The 18722-nt window shown below is 39.8% G+C and overlaps 1 protein-coding gene across 1 annotated transcript in view; it reads left to right on the forward strand.

The window, feature by feature from the left end:
* Positions 1–552: 552 nt before the first annotated feature.
* The window catches only part of LOC126249753 (beta-1,3-galactosyltransferase 1-like), a 117254-nt gene continuing 99084 nt past the window's right edge, over positions 553–18722 (forward strand). The window contains exon 1 of the mRNA XM_049951435.1: positions 553–598. Coding sequence (XP_049807392.1) covers positions 578–598 — 21 coding nt within the window. The 5' untranslated portion in view covers positions 553–577. The remainder of the gene's footprint in view (positions 599–18722) is intronic.

Below are 18722 nucleotides of genomic sequence, written 5' to 3' on the forward strand. Positions count from 1 at the left end.
TAATCTTCATTTCAACATTTTGTCATTCGTTTCTCTTAGGACATCCACAATTATTAATATTCATAAACAATGATAAAATCAGCTACAATTGTAAAACTTATTTATTTATAAAAAGGAAAGCTCTCAACTCGGTTTCAGGACCTGAGTCCCATTTTCAGGTGCATCCACAAAATTATAAATCTATGACAACACCTATCCACATCGTTAATATAATAAAATCTTCGCAGGACCAACAAAAATTCTTAGGAAAAACCCATGTACACATATTTAAATGTGAGTCCATAAAGGATGCATAACTCATCTTAAAATAGGTCAAAATATGATAAAATAGTGCAATCCTGTTATCAGCCTGAAACATGATATCCTCTTCACGTGTAGACGCGGTAATTTATAATTATTGCCTCACTGGTACGCGAGAGACGGATGCTAGTTTGTGATTTGTTAGACCTGTTGTTGGCGGTTACGTTAATTCAAATTCTGATCGTCAGATGGCGCGAGGAGTCCACCCGCTAACGTTACGGGTACACGGCCGCTCCCGCCGGCATTTCAACTTGGGGTTGTGCTTGGTACGGATGTGATGGGTGTGTGTGCTGTACTGGTGAGTCGCAAATTTTACTCAGGGGGTTACATTGTTTTTTCACACATGCCTGCAGGTACACAGTGTATATAACACTCTTGTTTGGATGTCTGATGTTTACGTGTACGAAAGATCGCTTATCTGTCTTCCTGTGGAGCCACATGTGGCACGTCCTTAAGCACGGACCATTGTGAGTTTTGTGATGGGGATTTGGGATGTCGGGCGGTTAATATTTTACATTTGATTCAACGGGGTTTCCATTCTTTTAATTGGGGACCTCTTGTGCTTTTATGTAGGTCCTCTTCTGCGAGAGATCTTCTGGCAGGCCTTGTATTGAAGAGGATCTCCTGTTTATTCCATGTACCAGAGCTACACTATTTTAAAGTATTTTATGGACTCACATTCTAATATTCGTACACGGCCTGCTGAAAGTCCATAAAATAGCTGCCTTTCGTGTGAACAACTTAAAATCGTTGCTTGCGAGCTGTTGCTACGGTGTTCATGATATCAGCAGAAATAAAATACTTCTTCATCTTCGCTCACGCTTTCTTTTAGAGTTATCACTGTTTCTATTACTTCCCTTTGCTAAATTATTTATGTTCTTTTCACCATTCAAGACACGCAAGTGACAGGCTTCAAAACGGCAGGAACACGCGGCAGTGTATCATCTCTAGTAACACATACTGCACTTACCACATTTAGCATGAACAACGCATAGGAGCTACCCCTCATGCCATCTACTGGTCTTCGTAGCACTTACATCAGCCATCACTGGAGATACCGGAAGCCCTTTTAGTATGTAAAAGCCCTGTTCACATACGACCCAATGAAGTAGGTATACCAATTAATGCAAAACTGGCGCTTAGCCCCTTCAACACAACAACCCTTCAATTGTCAAAAGTGAAAGCTCCTGTGTGAAAGTTTTATAATAGCCCGTTCTGATTGTTGAAAAATGTTTTGCGACTGTCTAGTATGATAAAACTTGTGAATCAGTCAGTATCTCAGCTTTCGGCTGTTGTTTTGAGCTTTTGCAAAGAAGCACTAATTTGTGAAGTTGAGGTAGTGCATCGAAAGTGAAATATAGACGGGAATGAGTCTACAAAAATGTATCATGCTCTTGGGAAATTTCATGTGTGACGTGCCAACTTTCAGTAATAACCTGAACAGTGAAAGGTAGGCGGCAGTGGACTGATTATTTATCAAATTGTAACATACAGAACAGAAGCAGTGACCATCATTTCGTTAATGTACCAGACGATACGATTCCTTATGCAAATTACCTATGGAATGAACATAGTAACTGTAGGTAAACGGTCAATTACGGTAGTGAGCAACCAGTTGCTAAGAAGAGGTAGCCCCGTACAACAATGAAGAGTTCTGTGCATGACTGCAACCGGTTCTTATTATCGGCCGATACAACACGGTCTTGCCGACTTACACAAGATAGGCAAAACTACTTCCAGAGCAGTTTGGAACTCCTTCTGCATGTCATCACCAGATGAAATAAAATTAAAATTAACGTCACTGAATGAGTCGTATACAGCTACACGTAGAGTACTATTTAACGTAGCAGTCTGTTTGAACAATTACACTTTGATAATCCTCCTATGAAGTTCCTGATAGCCTAGAGGCTTGGCTAGTATGAAACAATCAGGAACTAGTTGTAGAACAAACATCGCCAGTTGCGAACCGCTGCATAGAAACTTCACCCCACGCTCAACTTGATGGTCCTCCAACTGACATTTTGGTTTCCCAGCGTCTGAAATGTGCTGCATCTTGATACGATCATTCATGAGACGCATTTTGCTTTCACTGACAATGCCATCTCAGCAGTCATATTGTAATCGCTACGAGTAGATGATAATAGAATTAGTTCTTTTTGCAGATGACACTAGTACTGTAATTAATACAAGTATACAAAAACACAAGAAATGGTAAACAATGTCCTTAATAGTACCATTGACTGGTTTTTTATGAAAGGTCACATCCTGAAATTTAAAAAGACATAAATATTCAGTTCTGCACATCTAAAGGTAACATACCAGTGATAAGTGTAACACATAGTCAGGAAATAAAATATAGGGTGTAAATCCCAAAATCCTTAAGTGTACATACTGATGAGAGTTTCAATAGGAAAAACACATTTTGGAACTCCTAAAACATCTTTGTTTAGCCACATCTGTACTTAGAATCATTACAAATCTTGGGGAGAGACAAATCATTAAGTTGACATATTTTACATATCGTTGTTCAGTAATGTCATATGGAATAATGTTCTGGTGTAACTCATCCTTAAGAAAGGAAGTTTTCATTGCTCAAAAACGCGCTCCAAGAACAATGTGTGATGCAAACGCACGAACATCTTGTAGACATGTGTATAAGGAATGGGGCATTCTGACTACTGCTTTAGAATATATTTATTCCGTCGTGAAATTTGTTGGAAATAATGCACTGCAGTGCACAAGGAACAATTACGTACATAATTTTAATACCAGAAGCAAAAATGACATTTTTACCCCACATGAAGGTGGTTTTTCGTACAAAAAGGAGTGGACAATGCTGCAACCAAAGTTTTTGATCACTTACTCAGTGACGTAAAATATCTGACAGACATCAAAGGTAAATTTGAGAACAAACTGTAACAGTTTCTCCTTGACAGCTAATTCTGTTCCGTAGAAGAGCTTCTGTTACTGTAATATGTAAAGGGTAGTGGGTCGCAATTACTAACTCATATTTGTATTTATAAAGATCTTATAAATGTTCAGCATGTAGCCATATTTACAAATTAATTTAAGATGATAATGTAAAATGACTCATTCCACATCGTTACGATTTATCGTGCAGACTTCTCCATGGAACACGAAACTAACTAACTAATTAACTATTCGTTATTTTGATTACCGTAGAATGATTGGCAGTTTCGTTTAATGACGTCATATCTCAGACAATACAGATAGCTGATGACAGGTGCTTCTCCCTTCGTGTTATCCGAGGCAGAAATTGAATTTGCAAAGGTTCTAAGCGCTTAAGTCCGGAACCGCGCTGCTGCAACGGTCGCAGGTTCGAATCCTGCCCCGGGCATGGATGTGTGTGATGTCCTTAGGTTAGTTAGGTTTAAGTAGTTCTAAGTCTAGCGCACTGATGACCTCAGATGTTAAGTCCCGTAATGCTTAAAGCCATTTGAAATTTTTGAATTTGCGCTGCACATATTCGCCGAATTCTTTTTTTTTTCTGAGTTTTTGGGTCCACTTCACTGTCTTGATTTCAACCTCTATGTTAATCACAGCTTTACGGATACTGCGAATGAAAGCATTCCTTAGAAACATTGTTTTTATGTTCATAACGATCAAAAGAATAAGAAGTGTTATCTCCTCATAATGTTTACGTGATAACCACCAGGTGATGCCGGAAAATGAAAAGAAGAGAATCGTGTCTCGCGAATTAGTGTCTCAGTTTGGCAAAAAAAAAAAAAAAAAAAATTTCGGCAGGTACTATCGGGTAATGCCATCCAAATAATTCCCCCTACTCTATATTTATTATGTACGAGTTACAGTCGGTGCGTCTGGATATTGTTTGTAACCACGCTTTAGACACATATCATAGTTAAGGAATGATGACTCATTGGCCTTTAGGTATTTCGGCTACTAGTCAACACAGTAGCAGTCGCAAGGGCGAGCATCCCAAGTGCTAGCAAGCTCAGCGCATCGGCTGAGCAAGCGTGTTCTTCTTGTCGCTAGTCTAAGAAAATTAAGAATTGGCAAATTGTAGAATATGTTTGGCAACTACGTGACCATCGATTTACTTCCTGGAGTGATTCAGAATTGTTCTGTTAAATTCACTTGATATTTCGATGTCATTTCTGATAAATCATCTGAATGATTCCCACTTAAGGTGTAACATAAGGTTCTCAAATTTATTATTTGATTCCAGTAAGGTAGTTGCACATAATCTATAACTAATCTCTTATTTAACTTCAAGATTTGTCTGTTTTTGAGATCACTACGGCAATGAGAGCATACTACTGGCATTATCGGCGTGCTCTTTGTAAAGGAGAAGACGCTAGGTTCTAAGCTTGCTGGTGGCCTAGAAAAGTTTTTAGCTTATTAATTCTTCTGTTACGGAGCTGTAAGCTTCCAGATCGGAAACCAGCAAAGAAATCGTCACTTCAGCATCTCTAGTCTTATCTCAATCTCAATTAAGTACCCCCTAAGGTGAAAAACTTAGGAAACTGTGGCATTTCAACTTTGTTAAAACTTGGTTTTTTCTGCATACTATTTTGCAGATGGGGCAGCCACAACTAAAAATATAATAACGTTAATATTTAACAAGCTTCAAATCGTTATTTACCAAAGAAGGTCCTATGGCTTGCTGGGATTCGCCATGAATGAAAACTCTTCAAGCCACTTTACCTGTTTTGTAGTCCTTTATTGGGAATACTACCGGTTTCGTACTATTATAGGTGCTTCCTCAGGTGACGCAATGATCAGTCCTCAATCAATCGGAAGTTGATCCATAGTTCAGTAACAAATCGAAACTGTTGATCCACTATAGACTGTTGTCAGTTGTAAAATTGGCGTTAAGCACCAGCAGGTGAATATCAGACTGTACACATCGGATGATAAGATCAAGAAAATGTAAAAATCACTGCCGTTCGTTACGCCAATGATACGGACTGTAGTTGGTGGTGTTGTACTAGAAGTTCATATTGGAAAGCATTTATCCCCAGCTTGAGTTCATGAATCCTGTGATTCCTAAGCCTTTTTGCAGAGTCGCCTTAATAAAAGCATAAAATCAGGAAAAGCACTTCTATAATGAGCGTTTCCTCCGTCAGGCGTAGACCCAGTACCAACATGCGCGACACAGCTGTTGCAGGTTGCGTGCGATAGACTGGGTCTTGGGCAATTGTTGCTCAAGGCCCTGTCTACCGCACGCAACTTACAACAGCTGTTTCACGGATGGTTCCCGTACTGGATCTACGTCTGCCAGAGGAAACGCTTATTATAGAAGTGCTTTTCCTGATTTTATTCTTTTATTAAGGCGTCTCTGCAAAAAGCCTTAGATAAATGCTTGCCAATATGAGCTTCTAGTACAACTTCGCCTACTATAGTCCGTAGCATTGGTATAACAAACAATCGCCGTTTTCACATTCGCTTAATGGTCTTATCACCCCATGTGTCCAGAAGGACACTCCCCTGCTGGTGCGTAATGCCAATTTTACTAGCGACAACAGCCTATAATGGATCAACGTTTCCCATTTGCAACTGAACTATTGGACGTCATAGCTTCCAGATTATTTGAAGGCTGATCATTGCATCACTTGAGGATCCACTTGTAACGGTGCGAAACTGCTAGTGTTCCCAATAAAGGACTACAGGACAGCTAAAGCGTCTTTAAGAGTTTTCACTCACTGTGAATCCCATCAATTCATATCACCTTTTTTAATAAAAAAAAACGCTTTGAACATTCTTAAATATTACGTTTTTTTCTTATACTGACATATGTCTTAGTTTTATGTGAATACGCAGTTCAGTTTGTTAAGTGTGACACTGAATAATTTGTTAACTGGTTTTCGTTTTGGGTTTACTCACACTCCGTGGCTTACATATTTTCGTGGTAATCCCGAAATGCTTCTTGGTTAGGACACTGGACTTTACGTGGACATATACCATATCAGAGACAAACGTGCCTAATACCGTGCTAATGAATGGTGTTTTGAGCAGGCTCGTACTGCAGATACTATTTGTTTTATTAAATTAGACTTTTATCGTAAACTGGTAAATTGTAATTAATTTGTATTAGAACAGTGCATATTTCATAGTTTTTCTCGTTGATTTATTGAATATAACAGAAAAACATAAGAGAAAGATTAGTTCAAAATGGTTCAAATGGCTCTGAGCACTATGGGACTCAACTGCTGAGGTCATTAGTCCCCTAGAACTTAGAACTAGTTAAACCTAACTAACCTAAGGACATCACAAACATCCATGCCCGAGGCAGGATTCGAACCTGCGACCGTAGCGGTCTTGCGGTTCCAGACTGCAGCGCCTTTAACCGCACGGCCACTTCGGCCGGCAGAAAGATTAGTCAAAAATATATACCCTCACATTATCTAAAGCAGTCTCATGATGCTAAGGCAGTTTCTGCATTACAAGCCGATAGAAAGGTATTAGTTCGGAGATAAAGATGTCATCAGTCCCTGTTTAAAATGCATTTTCGTCCCCATAGAAATTTTCGTGATGGTTTTCGATGAGGAGCGAGAAAGGTAAACGTTTGAGGGCGCTATATCAGAAAAATTAGTCCGGTAGGGGCTGCTTTCCACCCAAGCTCCTTGATAGGCACTTTTGTGAAAACGGAAAGAGTGTAGCTGGGCATTCTCTTATAGTAGCAACATTTGTTGCAGTTTCCTTGGTTGCTTTTCGATGTTGTGACGGCAAGGTGTCTCAGTTGTTGCCAACAGATGCCAACAGCAATGGACATACATTCTGTTTATGAAGTTAATACTCAGTGGCTCAAATCCCCGTTTGAATATTATGATTTAGTCTTTATGTTATTTCTTTAAAGCGTTTAAGGGATATGCTGAGGCCTTTTCTTTGAAAGGACACAGACGATATCATTCCCTATCCTTCGCAATCGTAGCTTCTGCTTTGTCTCCAAGGATCTCGTAGTCGACCGGATGTTTAACCTTAATGTTCATTTCTTCCAATTTCCCCGAATACTGCCCATTAAATGCAAGTGTCTCACGAAGGTTAAATGGTCAAAGTTCAATACATTTACTAGTAATCGGGTGTACCACACTGGTAAACCAAAAAACGTCATTCATCAAAGCCCTTTAATCTTCTTGGATGTGGTAAATAGTTCACGTCGAAAAGATCCTGTTTGAAATGAGAAAATTATTAACTGTCGTGTTTTCTTCTACGCACTTACCCCATCTTTGCACCCGCCTCCGCTGCCTGAAACGCTCTATTAAATCCAAAGAGGACAAAACGTCAAAAACGTTAAAGTTTGTCCCGCTTCAAGCTATGCTTTCTAACGCTTCGACAACGCTTATCATAACTTTCAAACATGCAACGTTTACGTTCACCACACGGAAATTGAGGTTTTACTTTCTTTCTTTATTCGTGATTTAATAAATTCTGTTATCAATTGGCACATGAAATAGTATTTGGTGCTATTTCACTTGTGTTGCCCAACGCTAAATGTTGTAACAGGGGCCAAAATTTATCTTTGACTTAGTTATTAAATTCTGACTTTCATAAAAATGTAGAATTACTGAAAATCTGAAGGCTTTCCTTTACTATTATTTTCAAAATAACAACGGCCCACAGTTTACTTGGAAACAGTTTAGTTAATTCTCTGACGGTGTAATATTGACGTAAACTCCGTGAATCTTAAAAGTTCGAAAAGACGATTGGACTTCGGAATAAAGGAAAGTCATTGTAAGTTCTATTGTAATTAATGACTGTGAAAAATTGCTGAACTTGTCAGTTGAAATTAATTCCTATATCAAACGAAACGATTCCGTATTTAAATATTTCACTTTTTTTCCTCTTATGAACCTTTCTCTTTAATAAAATGGAGAGATAAGTTAAAGAAAGTAATCGGGATATAGTTAACTTTTTCACTTTAATTATTTCAAACACTGACATACACGATGATGTGTGACAACTTACATGGATAAGCAATCTCGACTACAAAGGGAAATCAATTTGAGAGACAATCTGATAACGAGTCAATGTAGCAATGGCCGATTTCGCAATTGTATCGTCTTTATATAATACATCATTCTTCAGGATCTTTGTCTTCTTTGTTTTGCTCACAATGATACTAGCACAATTTTTATAAAGATCACTGGTCTTGTACAGACGACAAATATTTTATACATTAATTATTATTTCGCTTCGTGCTTACATGACGCTTTCATGACATCCTTAATGATTTGAATAAAAAGCACGGGTAAATGCCTTTACTTTTGGCTGTGACGGAATAAATGCCCCTTTTCATTGTTGAGCTCTGAATGCCTCTCCACATCAGAGAACAACATTTAACACAAAGTTTATTTCGTCTCGTTCTAAATTTCAATGTTAGTTCGTCAAAAATGTTTATAGGCAGTTACATTGACTTTGACACATTACGTTCTTTCTATATGTTTGTACTCCAGTTACATTTTGTTCCAACTGATTGTTTGCGGCTTCTGAACAGCTGATAATCATGTCTGATTTACTTTGTCTTGACTAGTGTTCGATTATACAGCTTCACTGGCGTCTGTTTTACGACTTATGCCCCAAAAATTTTTATCGTCCACCTATTCAGGCGCAGTCCACTGGAAAAACTGGCGTCCAAAAACCAGAGATGGACGTACAGGCTCCAGTAGGTAGTTTAGTATTACATTTGAATTTGATATGTATATGGTATTACTAGTATTACAAAAGTACATAATACATTTTTACAATGATTGCGAATTACGATCATAAAGTATAGTCGATACTTTCATTAGGAAATGCATCACCAATCTTGGATGAGTGGTAAATTTTATTATCTTTTGCCATTTCAAAAATACTGAATACTTGACAAGTGCATGAAAATTTTTGAAAGACAATTTTTTATAAGCATTACAAATTTTCGGAAGCTCTTCCGGATTTAATACAATAATATTTATACAATTTTTATCTTGTGATGATTTAGTGGTTCTTGAGGAGCCGTCAAGGTAGAGGGAACTCGCGACAGCTCATCAAACAGTTGATCGGTTGACGCCAGGACCCTCGTAGTTATACTGGAATATGACCACGTCAGCTGAGGTACAGAACTGAGTCGAGAGGGCTCAGGGCTGCCAGGAGAGGCTCTCAAATAAATAAAATTTTACTGTCGTTCAACTGTTAAGCAATTGAAAATGTCAAGTTACAAATGTATATGAATATGCAGTACATACACAAAGCACATTAATGAAAGCTGAAACTACAATAAATTTCCTATAGAGTACGACATTTAAGCTAAGACAATTTGAGCAAAGCGTCTTACATTGACAGCGTTAAATAAATTGTGGTAGACTCTCCAAAGAATTACCACCATGGTGTCACATTTTCACATTCATAAAACTCATTAACTGAGTAAAAAGGATTGATGGATAAACGGCTGTACCATCTGTCCTTAAATAAGTCGAATGAAGCTTCTACTCATTCTAAAGGCAGTTAATTGAACATTTTCATGCCCATCACTTCATAGCTTTTCTATAATTTACATAGTCTACAGTAAGGTATGTTGATATGCCTGTTATTTCTATTGATATGTGCCTATTATATCTATTGATATGCCTATTATTTCTAGAGCCTTGAGAGTGCAAATCCTATCTAAGTACCAAGCGAGGTGGCGCAGTGGTTAGACACTGGACTCGCATTCGGGAGGACGACGGTTCAATCCCGCGTCCGGCCATCCTGATTTAGGTTTTCCGTGATTTACCTAAATCGCTCCAGGCAAATGCCGGGATGGTTCCTTTCAAAGGGCACGGCCGACTTCCTTCCCCGTCCTTCCCTAATCCGATGAGACCGATGACCGCGCTGTCTGGTCTCCTTCCCCGAAACACCCAACCCCCCCCCCCCCCCCCCCCAACCCTATCTAAGTTGGTAATCTGATAAGTTATTCTTTGTTTACAAAAGAACAGTGTGAATGTACGAGTTTATTGCAGTTAAAATTTTTAGGTTCACAAACAATGATCTGCAGTAGTGAAGTTTCCCTGAGTTTGTAATAACAATGATAACTTTTTTTAATATCCAAAATATTCTGAACACATCTGCCATTGTCCCAGAATAAAAGCTCATAGTATAGAATATTGTGAAAAAGCAAAGTAGGCGATCTTACATAAGCCAAAGGCACGTGATTTTTTAAATTTCATAACAATTACACCACTCTATACAGGCTTGCACTAACGTACTTAAAGTGTGAATCCCTAGACATTTTAGTATCAGTGACAGTACCTAACAACTTAACACTACCTAAACAGTCTCCTACTGGCCAGTCTCTTAATGCAAACACAGTTTGTTGAATTGTACTCTCATTGATTAGAAATCCGTTTGCTCGAAAGAAGACTGGTATTTGTGACAGGTTGACTTTAGTCATAGTCTGAAGGGTATCAGAGAATCAACTGTCATTGAAAAAAGTGGTATCATCTGTGTGGAGAATGGAGTGAGTATTTATACAAAATGGCAAATCATTTAACATTAGAATAAATAAGAAATATCCCAAAACTGAACTTTGTGGCACACCACACTTAATTTCAGCTATCTGCGATCTCTCATTTTTAGTATACACAGTCTGCTTACGGTTATTAAGAAATGATTAAAAAGTGTTACCTACCTTGTTGTTAATGATTCAATAATAAACTAATTTGTTGAGAAGCGAATCACGGTCCACATAGTCGAAGGCCTTGCTAAGATCACAAAAAGTAGACTGAGCAAAGTTTTTCTGCTCACAACTACTGAGCACCTTTTTAATGAAAGAGTCAGTAGCATGAACAGTCGATTTGCCCGTCCTTAAGTCAAACAGTGCAGCATGTTCAAAATCGCATAACTGGTAATAGATGACAGATTCTAAAATCTTAGATAAAACTGGTGTCAGAGATCCATCGGCGATATTACGGAAGCAATTTCTCTCTCCCTTCTTATATGAAGGGTGTCAGTAGTAGTGCAAGTCCATTTTTGTTCATTTTGAGATACAGAGTCCTAAAGTTAAATGAGCTATGAAAAATCTGCAGCTGAGATACCAGAAAATTCAAGCATATGGCTTCTTGCTAGAGATGAACCTTTCTTTCCGTTTGTTTGGATCATTAATTTCAGAAGCATTATAGACAGAAAAGTGGAGGTAATAGATTTGTACCACTATTGAAATAAGCCCTTCATATATGGGCACAACTCTTGATAATTTTCACACTTTGAGGAATACACCTGCATTTAAACATTTGTATACACAATACGTAAGAGGAAAAACTGTGTTTTTTTTAACTTATTACTAGAAAGATAATAAACATCTGCACTATCAGAAGGCCTAAAATTATCTACAACACTTAACACAACATCTGGTGTTATCTCTGAAACAAAATTTTGTCTTTCTGTGCATAGCTTACATTATGGCATTTTATGATACCAGATACAGTTTCACGAGGGCTAAAAATGCTTTTAACAGATTTCATTGATAGACTATATACAACAGTTATTAAATTCAGCTGGTGATACAGCTACAGCCTCTATTCTTTTCTTTTGGCACTGAGTTTATTACACTCCATGCTTTCTTGCACATAAATTTGGATGACGCTATACTAAACAAGTTATATTTATTCTCAGTCTCACTGACTGTTCGTTTATAATCATTTTGAGCTCTTAAGTAACTTAGCTCAGTCATATCTGTTTGACGCACGGGGAAGCCCCGCGGTCTGGGGCGCCTTGCCACGGTTCGTACGGCTCCCCCCCCCCCTTCGTACCACCTCCCCCTCCCGCCCCCGTCGGAGGTTCGAGTCCTCCCTTGGGCATGGGCGTGTGTGTTGTCCTCAGCGTAAGTTAGTTTATGTTAGATTAAGTAGTGTGTAAGCCTATGGACTGGACTGAAGACCTCAGCAGTTTGGTCCCATAGGAACTTACCACAATTTCCATATCTGCTTTGAGTAATCTAAAAAAATCAAAATAGTTTAACAATCTGTTTTCAATATTGGCTAGTTGAAAAGTATACCATGCATTCTTATTCCTATACTTATTTGTGTTCGGACTGACTTTACATTTGTGCTGAGGAAAGTTGGTCTCAAAAATTTTAAGAAAGCATGAAAAAATCTATCAAAGCTTATATTAACAGTACAATAATTATTACTGTTAAAGAAACCTATCCAATCATAATTCTCGGATGAAACCATAAAATTAGAAATTTTGTCCTTTGTTATTGCTCTCGTAATGGCCACTTTAGGCTCTTTGCGCACTTTAGACTTCATACTAGGCTTAATTACGTCTACCCAAACGGAATCATGATCTGAGATAGCAAAAACAGCTACATCAGAACAGTAAATCTCTACTATCATTTGTAAGTAGGTTTACAGTTGTTGGAACTAAATAATGGGGAAATATATGCGGAGGGCATCATCTGGCATTCACTCATGGAATATAACCGTTTAGCATTAATATACATAAATGGGATTGATGCTTCTGGTGAAAAGACGTTTGATTATTGCACATATTAACATAAAGATGCTCTTGCAATGTCCAACAATGTCCTACTTGCAAATCTGATGATTCGGATACCGGTGCTACAGTTATCTTCTTCTACCTGAAAGAGAAAAGATCCAAGGCCTGGGAAGGAAGCATCGGTAGCTAAGCAAAAATCTTCGTTCACATCAAAATGAAGTAAAATTGGTGCATTCATCAGAGCCTGTTTGATCCTGTCCAAATCTGCTTGACAGTTACCGTCGCAGCGCCAAGGTACGTTTCTCCTTAGCAATAGGACTAAAGGCTCATTGTTAAGCAATTGATCCGAAGGAATCGGCGGAAAAATGAGGCTAATCCTGAGGAAGCATTCAGTTGATTCTTCGTGCGGAGAGGTGGCATATTTTTCACTGCATTTATCTTTTTTGGAACGTGGTTAATACCTTCAGATGAAATGATATGCCCTAAAAACTTGATTTTTTCCTTATAAATTTTGATTTGAACAAATTTTCCGTATCTCCCGCTTCCTCGAACTTTCGAAGCACTCTTTCTAGAAGCTACCAACAAGTCATCTACGGAGACAGTTACTTCATCCACGAGGTGAGGACCCAAACGTGTGCCTAAGGCTGCGTTCACAGTGGGATCGACAACAATCGTTAGACACGGTCGCCAGAGGCCACAGGTCACCCAATAACATCGGCCGAAAGTTGGGTCATGGCGCGTCCGATTTCCTTCGTCAGTTTTTGGCGGGGTCGAGAAGTTTAGTTGAGGTTCGAATCTATTCTACATACGAAGCAGGTTTGTTTTAAACCTCCAAGGATGGTGTGGATACCACACCGCCTCTGTGATTGGAGACCAGTGCTGTAATGCGGCTCTTGTTATTAAAAAGATGCTGAATGCATGTGAACAACCTATATTTGTCTCGAAAAGAACATGGCGGGTACTGTATATTCTATTCTGTTACTGGAATCACCAGAGAAATTTTACAAATATATGAGATGAAGGGAGAAACGTTCTGTTACATACTCGAGATGATTCATAGTGACTTTGAAAAGCAAAATTACAAAGACTGGTTTGCTGAATTTATTTGAAGTTGTGCAGACATAGATCAATTAATCTGCAAATGACTGTCATTCATCCTACCTGTGAAAGACAAACAAAAGGTTTAGAATCAGATACTCTGAACACCTAAAGCACTGAAAAGTGGAAAAACATACACCACATTTGCAAACCACTTCATGTTACAGAATCATCACACTCCTCGCATAAAAACGCCAGTAATCAATAATAATAATTTGTAGACAGCTAACATCCACCTATCAAAACCTAGAAAAGAGCCACTGGAGTAGGTTTAAGCTCTTCTCACAGGAACAATTTTTTTGAGATTGTTATTTACTTCTAAAATTTCCGATATAGAATAATTTGCAGTAATTTCATTCCATAGATTCCGAAATATGTCTCGATTATATTTTTCATCCTCAGGATGCCACAAACTCATTCTTTGGCTTAACTCATCAGTTTCTCACACTCCATGTTTCATGTTGTGTCGGCCAATATGACCTAAGAAAACAAACTGATCTGAATTTCATCGACAGTCGTCCGAAGTCTGTACGTTCGAGAGATCAGATCGGCTACATAGTGACCACCCACGTAATGGCGTACTGGTTTGGAAACATCGGATGTCTTCGGCCCATTTCGGTAGTCGGCAAAAGCCATCGAGACCGGTGCCACTGTGACCGCAGCCTAAGGCTGTTATGAATGCGCCAGCGCTCACATTGAGGCTAAATGGTACGGTATGAAAATGATAACTTCTACCGTTAAAAATAAAGGCGGTACATTGGCGAGATTCTTCCGACATTAAAACCTCCCATTAGGAAGATCTCAAATCGATTGAAGATAAACACCGCACATCCAAGACAAATACTGCACATCATAAAACTTCTGGATTTGTTTTCTGATCGCGTCCTAACAGCTACAATAATTTTATTTATGTCCCTCACATATAACACTAACCGTGCAAGTATCTTCTTGATTTATTTATTCTTCTTGGTCCAGCGAATGGATTAGGGGGATCGGCAATATGTTTCACGTGGTTTAACTTGCATATGATATACGTATCCTTTTACGGTACTAGGTTTCTCAGTGAATGCTGCTAAGTACACTACTGGCCATTAAAATTGCTACACCAAGAAGAAGTGCAGATGATAAACGGGTATTCATTGGACAAACATATTATACTAGAACTGACATGTGATTACATTTTCACGCAATTTGGGTGCATAGATCCTGAGGAATCAGTAACCAGAACAACCACCTCTGGCCGTAATAACGGACTTGATACGCCTGGGCATTGAGTCAAACAGAGCTTGGATGGCGTGTACAGGTACAGCTGACCATGCAGCTTCAACACGATACCACAGTTCATCAAGAGTAGTGACTGGCGTATTGTGACGAGCCAGTTTCTCGGCCACCATTGACCAGACGTTTTCAATTGGGGAGAGACCTGGAGAATGTGCTGGCCAGGGCAGCAGTCGAACATTTTCTGTATCCAGAAAACCCGTACAGGACCTGCAACATGCGGTCGTGCATTATCCTGCTGAAATGTAGGATTTCGCAGGGATCGAATGAAGGGTAGAGCCACGGGTCGTAACACATCTGAAACGTAACATCCATTGTTCAAAGTACCGTCAATACGACCAAGAGGTGACCGAGACGTCTAACCAGTGGCACCCCATACCATCACGCTGGGTGATACGCCAGCATGGCGATGACGAATACACGCTTCCAATGAGCGTTCACCTCGATGTCGCCAAACACGGATGCGACCATCATGATGCTGTAAACAGAACCTGGATTCATCCGAAAAAATGACGTTTTGCCATTCGTGCACCCAGGTTCGTCGTTGAGTACACCATCGCAGGCGCTCCTGTCTGTGATGCAGCGTCAAGAGTAACCGCAGCCATGGTCTCCGAGCTGATAGTCCATGCTGCTGCGAACGCCGTCAAACTGTTCGTGCAGATGGTTGTTGTCTTGCAAACGTCCGCATCTGTTGACGCAGGGATCGAGACGTGGCTGCACGATCCGTTACAGCCATGCGGATAAGACGCCTGTCATCTCGACTGCTAGTGATACGAGGCCCTTGGGATCCAGCACGGCGGTCCGTATTACCCTCCTGAACCCACCGATTCCATATTCTGGTAACAGTCATTGGATTTCGACCAACACGAGTAGCAATGTCGCGATTCGATAAACCGCAATCGCGATAGGCTACAATCCGATCTTTATCAAAGTCGGAAACGTGATGGTACGCATTTCTCCTTCTTACACGAGGCATCACAACAACGTTTCACCAGGTAACGCCGGTCAACTGCTGTTTGTGTATGAGAAATCGGTTGGAAACCTTCCTCATGTCAGCACGTTGTAGGTGTCGCCACTGGCACCAACTTTGTGTGAATGCTCTGAAAAGCTAATCATTTGCATATCACAGCATCTTCTTCCTGTCTGTTAAATTTCGCGTCTGCAGCACGTCATCTTCGTGGTGTAGCAATTTTAAATGCCAGTAGTGTACTTACATAGCAAGTTACTGAGTTCGTTTCATTTATTCTCAGTTACACAATCAGACTCAAATAGTTTATCTTGCAATACATTTTCTAATTCATGCATGTCAATCCTATTCATTAAGACTTGGGCGACTTCAACTGGTTTGAACACAAAGCTACCTGTGTGTGGTACCTCAATCTGGATATACGAAAACTACCCCTGCGATATTAGCACCCAATCAGAAATTTGTGGAATTTGGACCCAGATTACTTGGAAACTACCTGCTCACTACATTACTACCTATCTGCTCCCCGATTTCTCGCTCACCCCCTCCCTAAGGCCACTGGCGGTGCTGTGCGGCCCTGTCAGAGCCGCGTCGACGCCACGTTTAAAATGATCAACGTAAAAAAATATCCTATTGCCGCAAAAAGAGCAAGAGATATAATCTGTTACATAAGCTTATGGCACTAGTTCTATGTGTTTTAACGTTTACATCCTACGTTCCCTTCTTTTATGGTGTTTATTTGCAACTACAGCTACTTCTACTTCTACATCTACAGAACTGCTCAGTAATTCACATTTAATCCCTGGCAGATGACTCACGAATCACTTGCACACTATTTCCCTACCGTTCCAATCTTGAACAGCGCGTCGGAAAAAAAACTCCTAAACCTTTCTTTGTGAGCTCTGATTTCTCTTATTACAAAGATCTTTTCTCCGTCTACAGGCTGACGTCAGTAAAATATTTCAGCGTTTGTAGAAGGACTGTGCGACTGATCCCGGCGGAGGTTCGAGTCCTCCCTCGGGCATGGATGTTTGTGTTTGTCCTTAGGATAATTTAGGTTAAGTAGTGTGTAAGCTTAGGGACTGATGACCTTAGCAGTTAAGTCCCATAAGATTTCACACACATTTGAACATTTTTTTGAATTTTTGAGAAGGAAGTTGGATATTTAAATTTCGTGAAAAGATCTCGTCGCAACTAAGAACACCTTCGTTTCAATAACTGCCACTCCAACTCGTTTATCATATCCGTGACACTCTCTCCCTGGTAGCTACTTCGAAATAATACAATACGACCTGCCTTCTTTGAACTATTTCGATATTCTCCGTCAGTCCTATCTGGTGAGGATCCCATACCGCAAGGCAGTACTCTAGCATAAGACGGACAACTGTAGTATAGGCAATCGCTTTACTGGCTTTGTTCCATTTTCTAAGTGTTCTGCCAATAAAACGCAATTTGATTAGCAGTCGGTTGTGAGGAACGGTATCAACAGTCTTCTGAAAATCTTGAAATATGGAATCAGTTTGATATCTCCCGTCGATAGCACTCTTTGCTTTCTGAGAATAAAGTAGTTGTGTTTCACAAGAACGAATTAATCCCTCTCTTAATCATAATCTATTATAGATCCCTAGAACGAAAAACGGTGCCTTGTGGGTAGAAGAAAGCACCCGTCTACAAAAAGCGTATCAGAAGTCATCAACAGAACTAACGTTAATGTCCTTGGTATCCATTAGTTGTAGAATCTTAGAACACATTCTGAGCTCGAAAGTAATGACGTATCTCCTCCACACCAAACAGCATGGATTCCTGGAAGCCATGGATCAAGGCAGTCTCAGGTAGAAAAGCATTTGACTTAGTACCTAATCTATGCTTACTATCAAAAGTAAGATTCCATGGAGTATCAAGCGAAAGTTGTGTCTAGATTGAAGATTTTGTGGTAGGAACGATGCACTAAGTTATCTTAGATGGAGAGTCATCAACAGAAGCAGAAGTAACTTGAAGTGTGCCCCAGGGCAGTGTGTTGGGACCCCTGTTGTTCAAGTTACATAGTAATGACCTTGCAGACAATATTTTATTAGGACCTTCTTTTTTTTCAACCTCCGATCGCTTAGTATAGAAGCTACTACGCAAGCGGCAGAAAATGGACATGCGCTGTAGGTTACTGCGCATCTCTCGCACTACACACCCACCCACTGCCGACCTCAAGGCATCAATCTGCGTTGCACTACAGCCACGTAAACGTGGCTGTCGTCATTGTTGCTACCACCAAGTGTGAATTACAAAGTGTAATTCGGTTTCTGCAAGCAGAAGGGAATAGTGCTGCAGAAATTCATCGGAGAATGAGCCGAGCGTACGGCGATAACTTCACGACTGTTGGTGTTGTGCGTGAATGGTGCCGAAAGTTTAAAGATGGTCGAAATGACGTGCATGATGAAAGGGGCCAAGGATGCTGGTCTGTCGTTACAGCTGACCTTGTTGAACGAGTTGACAGAACGGTTAGAGAAAATCGTACATTTACCATAACTGCTTTTCCAACGGAAATTCCGGAAGTTTCAAGATTTGTCGTACACTCTGTCGTTACTGACCATTTTTGCTACAAAAAACTTTGTGCTTGTTGTGTTCCAAAAATGTTGGCAGAAGCCCACAAAAG

This window comes from Schistocerca nitens, chromosome 3 (assembly GCF_023898315.1).
Source record: "Schistocerca nitens isolate TAMUIC-IGC-003100 chromosome 3, iqSchNite1.1, whole genome shotgun sequence".
Lineage (NCBI taxonomy): Eukaryota > Metazoa > Arthropoda > Insecta > Orthoptera > Acrididae > Schistocerca > Schistocerca nitens.